The sequence below is a fragment of the Tinamus guttatus genome, unplaced genomic scaffold (genome assembly GCF_059628265.1).
Source record: "Tinamus guttatus ecotype Peru unplaced genomic scaffold, ASM5962826v1 Tinamus_guttatus_pri_ptg000782l, whole genome shotgun sequence".
Taxonomy (NCBI): Eukaryota; Metazoa; Chordata; class Aves; order Tinamiformes; family Tinamidae; genus Tinamus; species Tinamus guttatus.
The window spans coordinates 98203-116729 of record NW_028289316.1 but is presented as its reverse complement, the minus strand read 5'-3'; the positions used below and the strand labels follow the sequence as shown (position 1 = coordinate 116729).

The 18527-nt window shown below is 36.7% G+C and overlaps 1 protein-coding gene across 1 annotated transcript in view; it reads left to right on the top strand.

Moving 5' to 3' along the window:
• TMC1 (transmembrane channel like 1) overlaps positions 1-18527 on the top strand; it is a 67112-nt gene that overhangs the window by 10722 nt on the left and 37863 nt on the right. Inside the window, exons 4-6 of the mRNA XM_088537477.1 lie at positions 3284-3424; positions 12282-12372; positions 13834-13915. Coding sequence (XP_088393603.1) covers positions 3284-3424; positions 12282-12372; positions 13834-13915 — 314 coding nt within the window. The remainder of the gene's footprint in view (positions 1-3283; positions 3425-12281; positions 12373-13833; positions 13916-18527) is intronic.

Below are 18527 nucleotides of genomic sequence, written 5' to 3'. Positions count from 1 at the left end.
TGTATCATGGAGCAAATGGAGCTAGAAAAGCTTATTTCTATGAACGGGGAAAAACATCCCCCTTCCCCCAGTCAGTGCATGCTACAGCTCCTTGTGTTTCCAAAGGCGCCTTCGGAGAATACAGCAGGAGTGGGAGGGAAAAAAATATGGCGATACATGCTGTTGTATTAATGTGTCCATGGTCCCATGTCAGTATACTTCGATTCCTTTCCCTCTTCCCACCAGAATGCCTATAATTGGTCTTTGTGTGAGTTCTTCACTGTGGTGCCAATTTTAGTGCTCTGTGCGATCTCCCAAACTCATATGGCAAGAGTACTGAGTCTGCCAACCCATATTTCTTTGCTTATTGTTATTATGTTCTACTATAAACTCTTACAGAGCGTTAATTAAAAAAAGACCACTGAAACACAAAACAATGAAAGCAAAACATTTTTGATTGTCTTCCGAACAACAGAACATTAGAACACATACATTCAAACTAAACAATTAGAAACTGCTAACCAGATTGGGACGTTCTTGAGGAAGTGAGCATAACACCTGAGGAATAACTGAGGACAGCTAATTACTCCGGAAGGAACCTAAAGAACGTTACATTCTTAGACATTTAGGAGACCAACTGACAAGATTATAAGTTTTCTTGGCCTCATTTTGGAGGAACAAGCAATTATAAGTACGGTAAAAACTCTGCAGCACACAGAAGTATGGCCCTTTCATTTTAAAGTAGAAGCTAAAAAGATGCATCACAAAGTGACATTTAAAAAGGAATTGTAAGAAGGTTGAAAGGACATTTCTTTCTCTCTTTAAGTGACCTATTGTTCAGACAGCTCTCTATAAATAACCAAGAGCATTCAAAAAGATTCTTAATAGCAGAACAAAAAATAATATAAGTACAAAAGGGAACATACTGATGATTCGTTCACCTGTGATTCAGGCAAACCTTGAGGATGGAATAGCAGGGTGGGAGGAAGAAATATAGTAAGCTGTCTAGTAAGTCCATGAAGATACATCACAATAAAAGCTATGCTCTTACTCCTGACATTTCAGACAGTTTGAAAAAGCATAGTAAAAGAAATTATGACATTGGGAAAAAAATTAAAGAAGAAAAATGAAAGAAAAATTAATGTAGACAATATGTTGAATATGATATTATTCCACAGGAGGATAATATTATATTTTCTGTAAGTTTTGCAGAAGAACATAGAATTCCAGTTTCCTGGCTGGAAGTTCACAGTAATCCACCACTTGAATTAAAGTAAAAAACCTTCTGCAACAGGGTTAAGTTTGACTGCACAATTTAGTCATTCTTGGGAAGAACTGATTAAATTAAAAAACACTTTAAAGGTATTTGGAAAACTGGGATTCTGATTATTATCTTATTTCCAAACTGAAAAATGAAAGATGTGATGTTTGTTTCAGAGTAGACGTGTTAGTGAAGTTCAACAAAGCAGTAATAGGCCATGGGCACAAGAACAAATATTATCCCTACATTACCCCTTCTGTTCTGCTCGTCTTCTTTTCTCATTGTATTATTACCTTTCACTCATATTTCCCACTATTCTTGCTACTTTCCTGTGAAATTGAGTATTTCAATTTTGCACAACCCATCAGTTTTATGTCAAAGGAAATCCTCACAATCAGGCAGATTACTCTCCATTGTGCATAGCGCAAAGCACCTGATGAAACAATTAAAGGTTTAAAACTCTATCACAATCCTCAATCCTTCGGTTCTCTTTCTTAACCCTGTTCACATTAAAATGCCTCCCAACTGTATACACAAATCTTTTTATTGACCTTCAACCATTTGACCTAAGTCTTTATATAGGTCCTTCATTTGCTCATCACAATAGTACAATAGCAATAAATTGACTTTCTGGAAGTATGTTTCAATCTGAAGATTCACAATTTCTGTGGTACTGTTTCTCAAGATACAAATTTCTACAATTTTATGGATGAAGATTTCAACCTTTTAACATGACAGTCTCTTCAACAAATAACATTTGAGTCCTTAATAGCAGGCCATTTGATAAATATGAATCTCTTTCTTTCTTCTGCTGACCCACTCCAGTGTGCCTGAAGTTTTGAAACTCTTTCCCTGTAGCATTTGTTGAAACTATGCATATTTTACTAAAGATAAATGAACACTGAGAAGTTTATATTCTGATATGCTGCAAAAGAATTTTGCTTTTATTGTATTTGTTATGATTTTTTTCATAAGCATGCTTTCTGACAGGTCCTTTTGGTAGCAGGAAACACATTCCAGAGAGCTTCTACTGCAGCTGTGCTATCTGTTTTGAAAGATGCAAAAGTTTATAATCCCTTAGTTATCTATCTGGAATACATATACCACACTAGTAGGTGACTTAGATAGCTAAGATTTCAGCTTAGACATCAGATTTTGAATATCATACACTCAAAAAGGTGAATTGTAAGCAAAAGTTCCTGAAAAGTGCTAGCTTGATAAAGTTTGAATGTACTGGTCCCAAAGTACTTAAAAAATGGAAAGCTGTATCCAAAAATCTGCCTTTTCAGGCATTCCAAACAAGAAAAAAAAAGAAAAAAGGAGGGGCAGAGGGCACAAAACAAACAATCCCCTAAAGGCAAATAAAAGCACATCAAACAATTTGTTTTTAATAAGATCTCAGTTAATGGTAGTTTTCCCTCATCGGCTTTTTAGGGAAGAAATTGAAGTCTTATAATTTTTCTTTTATTACTTTCCTATTTGTTGGCGTAAAAAAATGGAAACACCTGTTATTATTGATTTTATGCCACTATGAGACTGTTCACATAAAAATAGAAAGACCTGCATAGGTTTTAGAAAAGTAGACATTGTGGACAATCAACAAGCTCTTACATTAATGCTTCAAACTGGTGCCTGAAGAATAAATAAAACATGTCCGGTGATGCCATGACTATTTCCTCAGCTTACTAACAGCACCAGAATGAATGGTAGCTTCTCTGCAATGTGGCTGTGAATCATTCCCAGCTCTGAGATTATTCCTGCCTTGTTTAGTGGAAACAGGCATGGGCCTTCATCTCTTTTAAACATATCTTCATGGTCGTTGTGGTATCTCCTATCTCCTGAAGTGTGATGCAGTGGGCTGGATGACTTAGTTTCAAATGCTACTGATATTCAGATACATCTCCTAAGAGCTGCACATTCTCCATCTGTGATGAGATTTCTCTGGTGTGAGGCTGGTCCTACTGGGGCTCTGTTGTATGGCACTAAGCTTGTGGCTCTTCCTTTCACATTTAGTGAAGGTTTTCTCCCTGTTTTCACTTGCAGGTCCGATTCCGATTCTGAAGAGGAACCGATTACAGAGGAGGAATTGGCCAAGCTGAAAGAGGAGGTAGAGGAAAAAAAGAAGCTAATTGCCACTCTACGAAACAAGCCGTGGAAGATGAAAAAAAAGCTGTCTGTTCTGAAGTATGTTTTGAGTTTTATGATGAATGAAATTTTGCTTTATTTCCACATCTACTGAAACAATTAACTTCAAGTCATTTCTGATCTCTATTTCCTTTCTGGTACATATTTTCAGAGAGTTAGGTGGATTTAAATGGAATTGCACATCTCTGCAGACCTGAAAGCAAATAGAAAAAACTTGTATCTTTATTTTAGGTTTCCACCACACATCCCAGTAAAAACTTTCATTTTCTCCAGCTGATAAGATACAATGAAAACCAAATGCTGAATTTCAATACCTCAGGACTTTCAGGGATGAGAAGGGTAGATTCTCTCTTCTGTCTTAACCTTATGGGAAAAGAGCTTTTATTATTATTATTATTGAAATTAAGAAAAAAGAAAACATTTTTCTGACTGGAAACTCAGCTTGATTTTTTATACATTTTTAGGTATTCCATATGTAAAACGCTTTTGACCTAGAAAATCCAGTGGGGCACAGGAAACTGGGTTAATGTACATAAATCTATTATTTTGTAAAGACTGCTATGCTCATCTCTTTTAAAGAGCTCATCAGTCACCGCGGTACTATTCAGACTCTTTCAAAACATATGACTAGGTTTTGTTAGGTGTAACTAGCAGAGAAAAGCCTATCCCTACTTCAGAACGTTTTTATTGTAGACAGAAAACACAATCTTGATGGGAAAAGAGGGCATAACACAGGTTGAAACTGCAGCAATGGAAAAATGCAGGGAGGAAGAGGGGAAGATCTCTCTTTTTTTCCCTCTGGAAGGTAATACTGTTTTGTGGAGGATGTACTAATGAGGAAATTAAATGTATTTTTTGAAAGAACAGAGCATAGAACAAAAGAAAACAAAGTAAGCAGTAGATGTAAAGAGAAAATTTTGTGAAGATGAGAGAAATTTCAGAGAAAGCAGAAGAGCAGATTAGGTAATTACATTATTTTTCATAGTCTATATATCCTCTAATTATAATTATAGGATCCTCACCAGCATAAAATATTTCTTTTTTCTAGATGTATCCTTATTACAAATGGAGCTACTTTTATAGCTGTTTTTCTATTCTAACTACATTCTCTCAGTTTGCTTTTATTACATTACAAAGAAAATTAGTGTTTGAAGATAAGTGGCATAAATTTATGGTGAGGGTAAATTATAGTGCTGTCATTATGGACATTATCAATTAAGTACAGATAGAAGTCTTTAAAGCAGATGTGTAAATTTTACATGATATAATTACCTCAGCCACTAGCCTTGGGTATTGGATCAGGAGCCTTGATGAACCTCTGCATATTCCCTCCTGGTCAGAATGACAGAGAGTGTTAGTCTATTTTGGCTTCATAGTCATCTGTGAAGTGTTTGTAATTGAGTTTGTACTTCTAGTCACCTTCAGTGACCGCTGAACAGTAGTATTGATACAGTAGTGTTAATACAGCAGTATTAGACATCTTTTTATATTCTGGGGTGTACTTTCACAGTTAAGCCAACAGTAAATTTTCTCAGCTTAGTATCTATCCAAGAAGTGAAAATCATTTCTTTGTTAATATCTAGGTGTCCCTGTTTGAGCAGGGAGGTTGGACTAGTTGATCTCTAGAGGTCCCTTCCAACCTTAACCATTCTCTGATTTTGTGTGTGTGATTCAGTATTAACTTGTCCTTATATATTTAGACATGGGCAGCAATTTTATCAGAACGTCCATTATCTTGATCAACATTTAAATTATTTTATTTCCAAAATTCTGACCAAATTATTAGAATTGATTTTAATTTTATTTGCTCACGTTAGAATGTTTGTTAGTACAAAACATGGATCAATGTACTCTCTGAAGCTCTTGCAAAACAATGGCTTTTTCTATATTTTGCTACAGCTCTCTTTGAAGTAGGTTTGGAAGCACTTTAGTAGCTTATTTGCCCTAGAAAAATTTGTATTCCAAGTGGAAATGACAGTTCCTCAGATTAGTTTCTGTATTTTGAATCTACTTATATTAACTGAAGAACTACATTTATTGCAATGTACCTCTATCAAATGATATTCCAAAAATAGTTATCATTTTTTTCTGAACAATCTCATTTTAGATTGTCACAGTTCTGCACAGAATCACATATATCTTGACAGACAAAAACAAACAAATTTAGTAAACTACTGGAAAAAATACCAAGAAAAGAAAAACCAATATTTGGTCATGTTTTTAAAAATGTACTGAGAACTAGTTTATAACTATGTTTTTCATCTTAGATGAAAATCATGGAACTTGGGTATACTCTGTATCTTTAAAAAAATCAAAACCAATAACTTAGGTACCATAATACAGACTCAGACTAAGTTTTCCAGAGTCTTGCTTTCATAACTGGCTTTTTGGAGTCCAAATGAGTTACACTGTAAAATAGTATGTATCAGCATAGCTTACGATATCTGTAAATTTGTTTTGGATTAATGGAACTTTCTTAATCATTAGCCTGTCATCAATAAATTGATAGATTGACTTCATTCTTGTATAAATGAAAAATAGGGACAAACTGGCGTAAAGTGTTTCAAATTCCTCAGTCATTTCTTACTCTTGAAGGTTTTGGTCAGCAATTATTATTAGTCATTCCTTCCCCATAACTTATGCTTCTTTGCTTGGTCAGATGTTTGAATTTTATGGCATACACAGAAAAGAAAAAGACTTTGAAGGTAGACGAGCAAACTCTCCTACTATCATCTGCCTCCAAGCTTTCACAAAAGGGAGATGATTCCTTGGATGTCTCTCCTCAGGACTGTAAGGCATGTTCTTTGCCGTGAACCAAACTCCTTTTCCATATTTGTTCTTTAGTAGCAGCTATGTTTTTCCAAGAAGAAAATCTCCCAAGGCATGATAAAGGATTAGTTACATATTCTTGACAAAAAAGAAAAAAATATTTCTCATATTATTTGAAAAGTAATAAATAGAACTATCAAGGTTTTTTTTTCTCTAAATATTACTTAGCAGAAAACGTTAGCTTGGCAAAACAAAATTTTTAAGGAAAGGTATAATTTTCACTAAATTGACCATTTTAAAAAAAGTGAATAAGAAATTTTAAATTTTTCAATTTAATAAAATTTAATATTTCCAAGACATAATACATCTTTACTTTTCTGATTCAAAATCATTTTCTTGCCCTAATGAAGATCAACTATAATATCTTTTTTTAAAATAGTATGTACTGAAACTTAATGCTTCAGATGTTCCTTAGGGAGCTTCTCCTTCCTCTTTTTTCTTTTTCCTTTTCCTTTTCTTCTTTTTCTTTCTCTTTTCCTTTTTCTTTTTCTTTTTCTTTTTCTTTTTCTTTTTCTTTTTCTTTTTCTTTTTCTTTTTCTTTTTCTTTTTCTTTTTCTTTTCCTTTCCCTTTTTCTTTTTCTTTTCCTTTCTCTTTTTCTTTTTTCTTTTCTTTTTCTTTTTCTTTTTCTTTCCCTTTTTCTTTTTCTTCTTTTTCTTTTTCTTTTTCTTTTTCTTTTTCTTTTTCTTTTTCTTTTTCTTTTTCTTTTTCTTTTTCTTTTTCTTTTTCTTTTTCTTTTTCTTTTTCTTTTTCTTTTTCTTCTTTTCTCTTTTTCCTTTTCTACAGGATGGGAAAGCCAATTTCTATTCAACCATAGTAAGTGCTTTGTAAAAAAGTTAATCTTTTCCTTCAGTCTTTTGTTCTGAGATGTGTGAATCAGCAGTTAATTTTAGAACACAATTGCCCAACTACATGCTTTGTAGAAAACACCTTTTTCTGAAACCAGACTTAAAAACTCATTTCTGAAATGACTCTCAATCAAGTTGCACTACAAAATTAGATCAGCTCTAATTTCTAGTTGACCTCCTTGCATCTAAAGGATGCATTTCAAATAGCCTCTGATTATTCTCTGAAGATCCAGGAATGAGGATAAGCTCCTGGGGCCACGCTCCCACTGCTTCACTTTGGTGGGGCTCCAGCCCCACCAGCTACGCCATAAGGAGACCTTCCCAGGAGAGGGGAAAGGAGGGAGGTAAAGGCAAGGAGAGGCATGAAGTGGTGGGCTAAGGAGACCATCAGTGTGCATCCCCTGTCTCCAGGCCTTATCAGTAAATGAATCTGGCTGTGAGCATAGGACATGGCAGCCCACGCTGGAGGCCTGCGTTAGAAAATTCTCATAGAAAAATTCCTTCTTTCAGAATAGCGTTGTGGACACTTGCTTTTTCCTCCCACTGTTTTGGAGGTTTTATGAGTGCTGTAGGTATGCCCTTTCTGTAGGAGATGATTTTTTGTGCATTTTTCCTTTCAAAATCAACTACCTACATCAGCCCAAGACTACCTGAAAAGCTATCAGCTGTTAAAGACCATCACTTGTTTCTTATCAGAATGAGATTTAGAGGAACTAGTAAGACATTTTCTGGATTAGAAAATGGTACAAAAGATAAAACTCATGGGACCACAGCTTGAGTTTCTGTAAACTGGAAAAACTCCAGAAAAAGTGATGCCATTTTCTAGCCAAGTGTCTGCTTGGGGGGATTGTGTCCCTTTCTGGTCCTTCTCCAAGTTAGCTTTTTGCACATATATGCAAGCAAGAGAAAGACTTAAAGAGCTATTCTACTGTGTTTGACTCCTGAATAGTAATCTTATTTTCCTTATTAGTATAATCCACATTTTACGTAAAGATTTGTGCTACAAAATAGGAAGGGCTATTAGCAGTCATGCAATTTATATCTATTAGCAAGGCTATTAAGTTACCGTGTAATCAGAGAATTGTACACAAGGACTTAGAAAAGTGCTAATAGTAGTCTCAGTTTAGAGGTATACCACAAGCCAATTAGAAAACTATCAAAACAAACAAAATAGTGTTATGAAAAAGAAAGATGTGAAATGTCAAGCTCATGGTTTTTAGAAGATTCCCAATTAAATGCAGACTATAAAGAGATCCGGAAGATGCTTTTAGTTTCTGTAAATAATCCAAGGAGTAATCTCTTCTTCATGGTCAGGGACAGAGTATTGTACAATGAGGTTTAAATATCTTTTCTTTAGTGCCACTTGTTTTATTTGGGATTTCAGGTTATCCATCAAAGCAGACCAAACAAAACCAAAATATTATGCAAGTATTCCGAAACCCCAAAGATTCATAAGGTGATTTTGTGAGATGGAGGAAACTTCCTTGGATATTGTCTTTATATTCAAGAGTATCTGTATTTCAGCTCTTTTATTGTGAACATACTAGCAGTCCCCAAGGCCACCATAGCAGTCCGTGAGGCCAGATGGGTATTAAATTACACTATAATTTGCCCATTATTGCTGCTGAACTGCTTTTCAAGTGAGCCCTTGCCTGGCAACATTTGTTTGGCTGTCAGTTTTTAGCCAATCTTTTCAAGACTTGGATAAATCCTAGGTGATTAATATTAATACGACATTTCTTTTTAATGAGTTTTTAGATCTTGGAGACTGAAACCCTCCTGAACTGTTACTGAAAAATGCGAGCAATCCACTTGAATCCTATTCATTAGCAACAACCTCTGAGAGCTGTAATTCATCCCTTCTCTGTAATGCTGAAGTGCTCAAAGTACCGTACACCTAGCACTTTGGAAGGTGAAACTCCACACCTACTATTAATAATTAACTCAGGCTTCTCTGGGACAATAATGCCTGGCCCCATGCAACATTTATTAGTTCCTTGTGTTGGTAATTCAATTAATAAGGTTTCTCTGAAGCTTCTTTAAATTCACAGTTAGCTAACGGGGTACACTTTGGCCTATCTTGTGATATAGATAATTTACCTATAACACATGATACCAGTGATTACAAAGCTTGTTTTTGTCTCTCTGTGTTGTTTTTGACACGTCCTCATGTTAGCTAAGTTGCATTACTTCCAAGCAGGTGTGCATATATATGTGAGAGTTTTTTGGCTGTATAAAATAGGACTCCTGGTTAAAGACTGCTTTTTATTGCTCCATCTCTTTCCCTGTGTATTGATACTTTGCTTTAGTACAAAAGAAATAGGGGAAAGGAAAGTTTGCTAAAAGTCTGCAGAGATGTGCAAAAAGAGCTCTTTCAGTTTAGACATTAAGGCAGAAAACTGAATTAAATGGCATGACTACAATTAACCAAAAAAAAAAAAAAAAAAGAACTTGTGCCACAGACTTGGAAAGGCCACTGCAACCCCCTTTCTGTGAGTGAATACTGCTGTGTTGTTGTTGAATTTTTAAAGCCACAAAGCCTAAGCAGAAATGCGATTTTTTTTTCCCCGCATATCAGAGAAGTCAGGAGTGACCCAGTGGAACTGGAGTGCAGTGGAACTGCAGTGGGCTGAAGAGGAAAGAAAGGACAAGATACGGAAGGAAAACACATTTTGTTTGATGGTTCCAGCATCAGCTGATAGTTACACCTTCCCTAATACTGCCTTGTCCAACTGCACCAAACATTCTCTGCCTCATTACCCATAGGTCCTCTTTTAAGCTCTGTGTCTGCAGTAAATTTGCTTTTCACTCATTTCATTAAAACTCCAGTGGGAGTTTTTCATAGAATAAAATTGTTACAGAGATGTGCATTTAACTACCAATCAAATAAGATCTGTAAATTACTCTTGCAAATATTCATGGCTACAGCTAATAGATAGGCTGCTATGGGACACATAACTCCTCTATATGCTTGTATATGGTTGGGTTTTCTTATGAGACTTAGTCTGTCAAAATTAGATTTAGCCTCAGGTATGAAAATACTCTTTAAAATGTCATTGGTAAAGAGAAATCCACTGAACATAAAAAAAGGGCAAGACACGCTTCCAACATTTCTGACACATAAAAGGGACTTTTCTCCATTCTACAAAATAATTACCCATTTCTTTCATCTGCATAATAATATCATGCAGCATGTTCTTTGTTTTACTTGCTATATGAAGACTTTGGCTGTTAATTCATAGAAATGGTCAATACTATTAGCCATAGTTTGTTATGTTTGTTTGAAATACCTTCTTTTTATAACCAGAGGTGATAGCTTTTGGCAAAGAAAGAAAGGGAGGGAAAGGGGAGAATGTAGCCATTGGCAAAGTGAAAACCAGGGAAGCATTCAGGAAAGCCAGAAACATTAACCCTGGAGATCTGGAAGAAACAGCAAGATCTGGAAAACAGTATTTCTATTGCTTTATAGGTTTTGCTTTCAGTATTTTTTCATGAATCTATTCCACTGCTTCAATCACTGGCAGTAGCGATTTGTAGAAGATTTTCCTCTTCTCAAATCAAAATTATCATGTGATTGCAAGCCCAGTACAAGCACAGTTTATACTGCCTGCTTTTATGGAACTCCATCACTGACTCCCGAGTTTACAGGGAAGCTGCCATCTGCTGTTAGGATTGCTTTATCTCTCTCCAGGTAACGCAAGATTTTTAACCTTCCGGACATGGATTTAAGTGGGATTCCTGAATGCTGGAAGAATTCATTTTCCCTAACTTATATGAGATGGCTAGGATTGAAGAAAAGACTTGTTTGAGAATCAGAATTAAAGTATGAGATGTTACTGCTGAGCAAGAAAATCTCTGAAGGGCTTAGAGGTCTGTCTCAAAAGAGAAAATTAAAGGCTCATTGAGCATTAAAGTTATTTAAAGCATAGAAAGATCATTAAAGTTATGCAAAGCATAGAAAGATCAGACTCCAAGATCCAGAACAAAATGCTGTATTAGAAATCTAAAGCCTTAACAAAGACTTGCTTCCTGAAGAACACTGGTGGAGTGAAGGGATGGGATACGCGCGCTGCTGGTGGTGGTGGTGTGAGGCCTTTTATTTTTCCATCTGAATGTGTGTGTCTTGGGCCACATCAAAATAAAGAATGATGGGCTTGGGATAAACGCTGTAGTCTTCTGCCAACCTGAATTCAAAAAAGAAACTGAGCTCAGATGCATTATCTTGGGAATTTGGGGTCTTTTTTGCAGTTTGACAATCTTTTCGTTTCTTCATGTGACTTAAATCTGTGGGATGCAGCTATAAGCAAGATAATTTCACTCAGTGAACTTATCTGCATAGCTTCTAGGAAGGTGTGCCTCACAATTAACACTTTTCTAATTCTCTGCATTTCCCCAAGTGCTTAGTGTGAATAAGCAAATAATATAATACACAATGCTTTGCAATAGTCTGGCTTGATGGCAAAGTAGATATTCACTATGGTGTATACATCTAAAGCTAAGAAATATCACTTTATTTTCCAGTGTTTTATGCATGGCCTGGAAGGCTTATTTCCTCCATAGAAAAACAATGGAGTAAATATTAGTACATTCCCTTTAAAGAGTAAAAAATAATATTTTTGGGACCACTGAAGCCGCACATGTGAGAACTGATTGAGAATAATACAGTTAGGTATAATTTAGTCAAATATTCTGAAGGAATGAATTAAAGCTAGTCTAGGAGAATGAGAGCCGTAAGTGTATGCACTTCTGCAAAAAAAAAACAAACCTAACCAAACCTAACCAAACCAAAATTAAAATAAAATAAAATAAAATAAAATAAAATAAAATAAAATAAAATAAAATAAAATAAAATTCTGTTTGGTAGATGGACAAGAACCAGCGGCCCAAAAGGTGAATAACAGTTTATAAGAAGTGATGTAAATGGACAGTAGTTGAACTTTTAATGAAAGTCACTGAAAAAACAAATGTTGGATAACTAACGGGATGTAATCAAATACATTTGAATTAGAGCAGTGACACATTCAGGTTGTGTATTCTGTTTGCAGTACCTTTGACTAGTCTTCTGTGAAATAAAACCTCTTGGAACATTTTTTTTTTCTGCATATTGCTAAGGAACACTGTTATGCAAAAATCTGTGATGGGGAGGGGTTACATTGGAAGAGACAGTATCCTGTGTGTATCCTATTACATCATCTGTATCTCTCTTCTCTCTCATTTCCAGGGAAGCCCAACTTTTTGTTGAAAAGTTTGAAGGTGCCCTTGGGAAAGGAAAAGGAAAAAAGTTCTATGCATACAAAGTGATGATGACCAAGGTAAATATACTATTTCATTAACTTCATGTAATACAGACAGAGAGATTGTAGATGTTGACATATGTCTACATCTTTCCAAGTAAATTTCCCTGTCTTATTTACATTTTAACCCTTTTCCCATTGCTGTCTTGCGACTGCATTTCCAATCCAAACTCAGAGCTTGATTGAGACTTATCATCTAGACAAAAACAACTTTTTTGAGAGTTTAGCTTTGTATGGGTGTACCTTGGCTTTTATATATGAACCAGATCCCAAGCCTGGTGTTTTTCTTAGGCAGATGAAAGATCAGGAAGTGCATTTTCCCTCCCAGCAGAAATACTCTTGACTTTTCCTTTCAGCCTATACGCCAGGGCTGTGTCAAGTCAGCACATTATGTGGCTCAACAGGAGTGTGATGGAAGGGTCAACCGGTTGCTGCTGAGGACCATGTGTCCTGGCAGGTTTTACCTTCGTCCAAGTCCAGTGTGATTCCATGGACTGCCCAGTTTCAGCTGGCATGGATTAGTGCACTTGTAGAGTGCATCTTTTGACTTAATGAGTGCTCTGACACCACTCTGCAGCACAAAGCAAAGCACAGTGTGGCAAGCTGGGCTTCATTTATAAAGTATGCTCCTGCTTTGAACTCAAATGCTATGCAGAAACATCCTAAGAGTGCCCTACTATATACTATGGCCAGGTATGCTCTTAGTTTAACTGTCTTTTCTGTAGGCAACTGTCACATTTTTGTGAGTACGTATTTTTGTGCAATCACATTTAATTAGCATTAATATTAAAAAAAAATAGAGTTTCAAACTCAGCTGTGCACAAGAAGCTCAATTATAAAAGTTATTCTTATCCAATAGATAAAATACTGGTTTAAGTAGTTGCAATTAAATAACACAGCTTGAGCTCTAGATCTGAATTTTGGATAGCAAAGGAGAGAACAAATTTAATTCTCAGGAGCAATCCTCAGAAATGAATGATATGATTTAATCATTTTTCTTGTGGAAGAAACAGGGGCTTCAAAAGAAGCCACAGTCAAAAGGAATAGAAGGAGATGGTTCTTCACACATTAGTGCTTTGATGCAATGCTCTTTGCCAAAGGATTCTGTGGATGATTAAGGGATTACATTGGCTCAAGAGGCAACAGGGAAAGGTCATGGCAGGGAAATCCATCAAAGGAGGTATCTAATAACCCCCATCTGGCTTAAGAATTGAGAGCTGAAAAAAAATGGTACCTAGGAGAGTACTAAGAAGGTAGTGTTACATACTCTCTACTCCTGGCACCCACTTTTGACTGCTGTTAGGCTGTTAGATATGGGATAGATGGAGCTCTGGCCTGAGTCAGCCTCATTGCCTTTTCTTTTTCAAAGAAGAAATAGTTAAAAGGCAGTACATCCCAGATAGTCGCCAGGCAGAGCTAGTGGTTTTGTTGTAAGATGATTGTGTTATTTATTTATTTATTTTTATGTGACCCTTTCAGAAATGGATGAAATTTCAAAGAGATTTTGAAAACTTTAAGACAGCCTGCATACCCTGGGAAATGAAAATTAAGGAGATAGAAAGTAAGTACTTCTGGAAGGTAATAAAGCATAATACCTCGTATAGCATCCCTGATGTATGTGAGAATTTTAAATTCCTTTTTTATATTTTAGAATTACCTGTCCATATCAAATGTAAAGTGTATAGTATTATGAATATTTATTCTTTCATTTGTATTTCTTGAGCCTGATATTTTAGCTCTTTGAAATATGTTCGAGATAGATTGTTAGTCATCTTACAGGTAATAGTCCCTAGTACACAGACAACAGATCAGAAGTGAGTACTGATATTAAATATGAAAAACATACTAGAAACCAGATATTTTCCACCTTAATTTTACTTTGTCTTAGATAATTATTTCTGTGGCTTATTTTTTTTTTTTTTTAGCCTTATATCAGAGAATCTTTAGGCATTATTTTTCTCATTTCCATACATTGTACAATAGAGTAAAAGATCATGATCCTGTCTGGATGTCATGATATATTAGACATAAATGTAAACAAAACATTGTAGTTAGTACTATGGCAATGTTTGAGAGTGTTTCTTTCATATGACTCAGCTTTATGTTCCACTTTCAGTAAAAGATTTAATCTCTAGCCTTCTATTTTAAAAGGAAAGTTGGCTTGACTTCAGGAGTATTTTAGCAAAGCTATGTCCCTGATGCTTAAGAGTGCAGTAGGGTGTGACTTGGTCCTTTTGGATATGAGTTGCATCAAATGCAATGACCAGAACAAGAGAAGAACAAGAAAATAAAGAAACTGTGAAATTTGGGGAATTTTTGGACTGCAAAATAACCTTTGAGCAGAATTTATTAAAGCCTTCAAACAAACGGTCTACATACGACTGGACAGATTATCTACTTGTTAAGGTTGGAGTTTACAAAGAGCTGCTACATACAGATGTTTTATCTATATATCTATATATCTATATATTTTATCTATATGCAGATAAAATCAAACACAGCAACAAGATGCACATGGTCTTTTACTGGTCTGGACATGTAATAGACACCTTGAGGATTTATTAGAGTGAGGTTTCTGGAAGGAAGTTGTCTTGGGGCAGCTGTTCTGCTAGTGACAACTTTAACAGCCACATTTATCTCCTTGTAGAATATGAATTAATTACTTTTCTAGTTCTATGTCTGTATCTTTTTTTTTTCTCTCCTGCAATGAGCAACATTTTTCCTCTCATCTGGAAACTCCCAAAATCACTGTGAGATATTACTGTTTAGTAAGTTGATGAGCTAAGACTGTGAGCTCTGCTCTTCTGTGGCATCTTGTTCTGTATGCTCAGCTTGTTCCCTAGGTGACTTGCAATTGCTTTTGTTTACAGAAACAGTATCGTGCTTTGAATATTAGTAATTTAAGAAGTACAAACAGACTGCAGTTTGGTTTAAAACTCTAAAGTATAGAGCAAGTTTTGGTTTCAAACAAAACTCTGAAATTATGCTGAGGAGAATAATTATATGTCAAAATGTGTTCGACTTGGGTTAATCCAAGTGATAGCTGTCACCAGGTATCTCATACGTACTAAGCTCAAGGACTTCTTGATTGGTAGTGTCTCCCATGCCCCAGAAAAAGAGAAGTTGTTTAGATATTAAAAGAGAAGAAACATGAAAGATTGAAGTGGAAAAGAAAAAACAAAAGAGTGACAAACATGTAGAAGAGCAGAAAAGACATGTGGACACCCTGAAGTACAGAGACCAGATGACTACTGCTTCATCATTTTATGGAAACCTAATTGTCATCTGAGTTTATATGTAGACAGATAGTGTACCATATCAGTTATACACTTTGATGGCAGTAATAGGCCAGGAGCTGTTCTGTATTTTGGGGCATTTGGTATTGCTTGAGTAAATGATTACACTGCTTGCTCAAAATTTCAGGTTAATAGATTCAGTATGAGATCATTTATAAAACCAAATTTTCATATCAAGATCTGATCAAAACCTCTAGATTGGAGCAGAGACCATGCACAGACCATGCTGGAGAAGCTTCATGTGTCAAGCTGTTTTACATGAACTTCAGGAAATGTCCTTAAGAGCTGCTGTCTTTAGAGGTGCAGCTGTTAAAAGAAACTGCAGAAGCAGCTCTGCAAGTGCGGCTGTGTTTCCAGAGGCTATGGACTGAGACAGGATCAGGAGACTTGGACTCAACTTTGACTCCTAGGTTACTGCACCAACCACTTCTTTTGGAGCTCAGTAGAGCCACTTGTATGATTACAGTGACACCAGGGATGCAAGCACCTGACAAGGAATAGGATAGGTGCGAAGATGTTCGTAAAGAATACTTAAAATTCTCTTTACACAAGAGGGGGTTGCTAAATGTGGCGTATTGAAAGACTTAGAGTATCTTCTTGTTGGTACCAGCAGCACCTAACTTGTAAGTACTCTGTTCTGTGGTCTGTCAAAAAGACTCAATAAAGGCCAGGGAAAGTGATTGGACACCTGAATCATTATTTAAAAGACAGAATTATGCTTGTGGTGAGTGCTTAGTCATGTTAACTCCCACAAACTGTAGTCTCATGTAGCAAATAGGGCAATGTAAAGACACTTGGAGAGCTTTCTACATGGCAGCTCATTTCAGGTGTAGACAACAGTGAAACAAGCAGTAAATATCAGGTTGTGACAGGTCTGGGCTGCTCCTGGAAATCCAGTTCTGAGAAAGAGCAGGAATGAGGCAGGACATTTGCATTACTTAATAACTAGCAATGTTCTATCTTCTATGCCTGGAAATAGAGGGAATAATTCATTCTGATGATTCAATATTTTCTGTCTTAATTCCTTCTTTATATTTTTTAATTCTTTGATTCCATAAATTTTGTACTAAGTGTTAAGGACAGGTAAAGACTTTTTAATAAAGTTAGCCAAAATTTTCAGAGGGAAACCAGAAAAAAACATCTTAGTTAGGAAAATGTGATTTTATTTCTTGATAAAATTTTTCTTGGAAACACTTAAAGAGAAAAACAGAGCATACATGATGTGGAAGAAGGGCCAGACTACATGGGAAGAATAGAGGAACATTGTCAGAAAATGCAAGGATGCAACGAGAAATGCCAATGCCCGTTTGAAATCAGAGCTAGCAAGTGTTGCCAGGGAGAACAGGAAGGGCTTCTCCAAACACATCAGCAGCAAAAGGAAGAACAGGGAAAATGCGGGCCCACTGCTGAAAGGGATGGGTACCTTGGTGACGGAGGATGCAGTGAAGGCAGAGTTACTAGATGCCTTCTTTGCTTCTGTCTTTACTGCTAAGGCCAGTCCCCACAAACTACAGAGCCTGGACACAGGATAGATAACGGGAAGAGAGGAAGACTTTGCACTAGTTGAGGAGGATTGTGTTATAGATTTTTTAGGCAAACTGGACACCCATAAATCTATGGGTCTGGATGGGATGCAGCCAAGAGTGCTGAGGGGACTGGCGGGAGTTATTGCTCTGCCTCTCTCCATCATCTTCGAGAGGTCATGGGGAGTGGAAGAGGTGTGGGAGGACTGGAAGAAACCAGCATATCACACTGGTCTTCAAAAAGGGCAAGAGGACTGGCTGGGAAACTGGAGGCCAGTCAGCCTCACCACCGTCCCTGGAAAGGTGATGGAACAGCTCATCCTAGAGACCATTTCTAGGCATGTGAAGGAAAAGAAAGTGATTAGGAGTAGTTGACATGGATTCACCAAGGGTAAGTCATGTTTGACCAACCTGAATGACACTCCTGAGGGCTGTGCTTCTATCCAGGGGGACCTAGATAGGTTGGAGAGTTGGGCAGAGAGGAACCTCCTGAGGTTCAACAAGGACAAGTGCAGGGTCCTGCACCTGGGGAGGAATAACCCCAGGCACCAGTACAGATTAGGGGTTGACCTATTGGAAAGCAGCTCTGTGTCACAGAACGAGTGATGATGGGGGGTAAGTGACACAATGCACTTCACTTGTGAGAAAGAAATAGGAATAAGTTTTATTGATAAAGACAATGGTTTCACAAGATTCTATGGCAAGGTCATTTATTATTTACTGCATGGAGGTTCAAGATACACACAGAAATATCAAGAACACCCTGCCGTTGAGTCATGAGGTTCAGATTGGACCCCCTTGCTTTCCAAACTCCTTCTGAGAGGATTCTGGGTGTGACTGGATCCAATCCTAGTCCCAGACCTAGTCAACGGTTTATGACTAAGGGATTTGTGCACAGTTCCAAAGTAAAGTTTACAAGTTCAGAAAAAGAGCACATATAGTCACTTACCATGAATCTGTAGTGGGAAGGAACTCTTAACCTCGAGAAGTATCCCTGAGAGGGGTCCCTGCCAAAGGGGAGATCCCAGCATGCAGCCTGCTGCCATGCAAAGAGAGCTCAGTGGGCTCTTGGGCTGTCCCCATATTTATGGGTTAAGATGATTGATTTATAGTCATTCTTTCAATTCAGAAATGACTGTTTGCTGGTGTACACACAATTAGCCTTATCTCCCCATCAGGATGCAGTCATCAGATTTTTTATTGATGGTTAAACTCTGAGTGAGGGAAGAAATCAGGGAGGCAAATACCAGGACCAGATAATGTGGTAGTTTACAATTATATAGGGCTACATATGAGAAGTCAGGTTAAGCTGGGGAAAGAGCACAACCATCACCCTCTGCAGAGAGAGATTTGG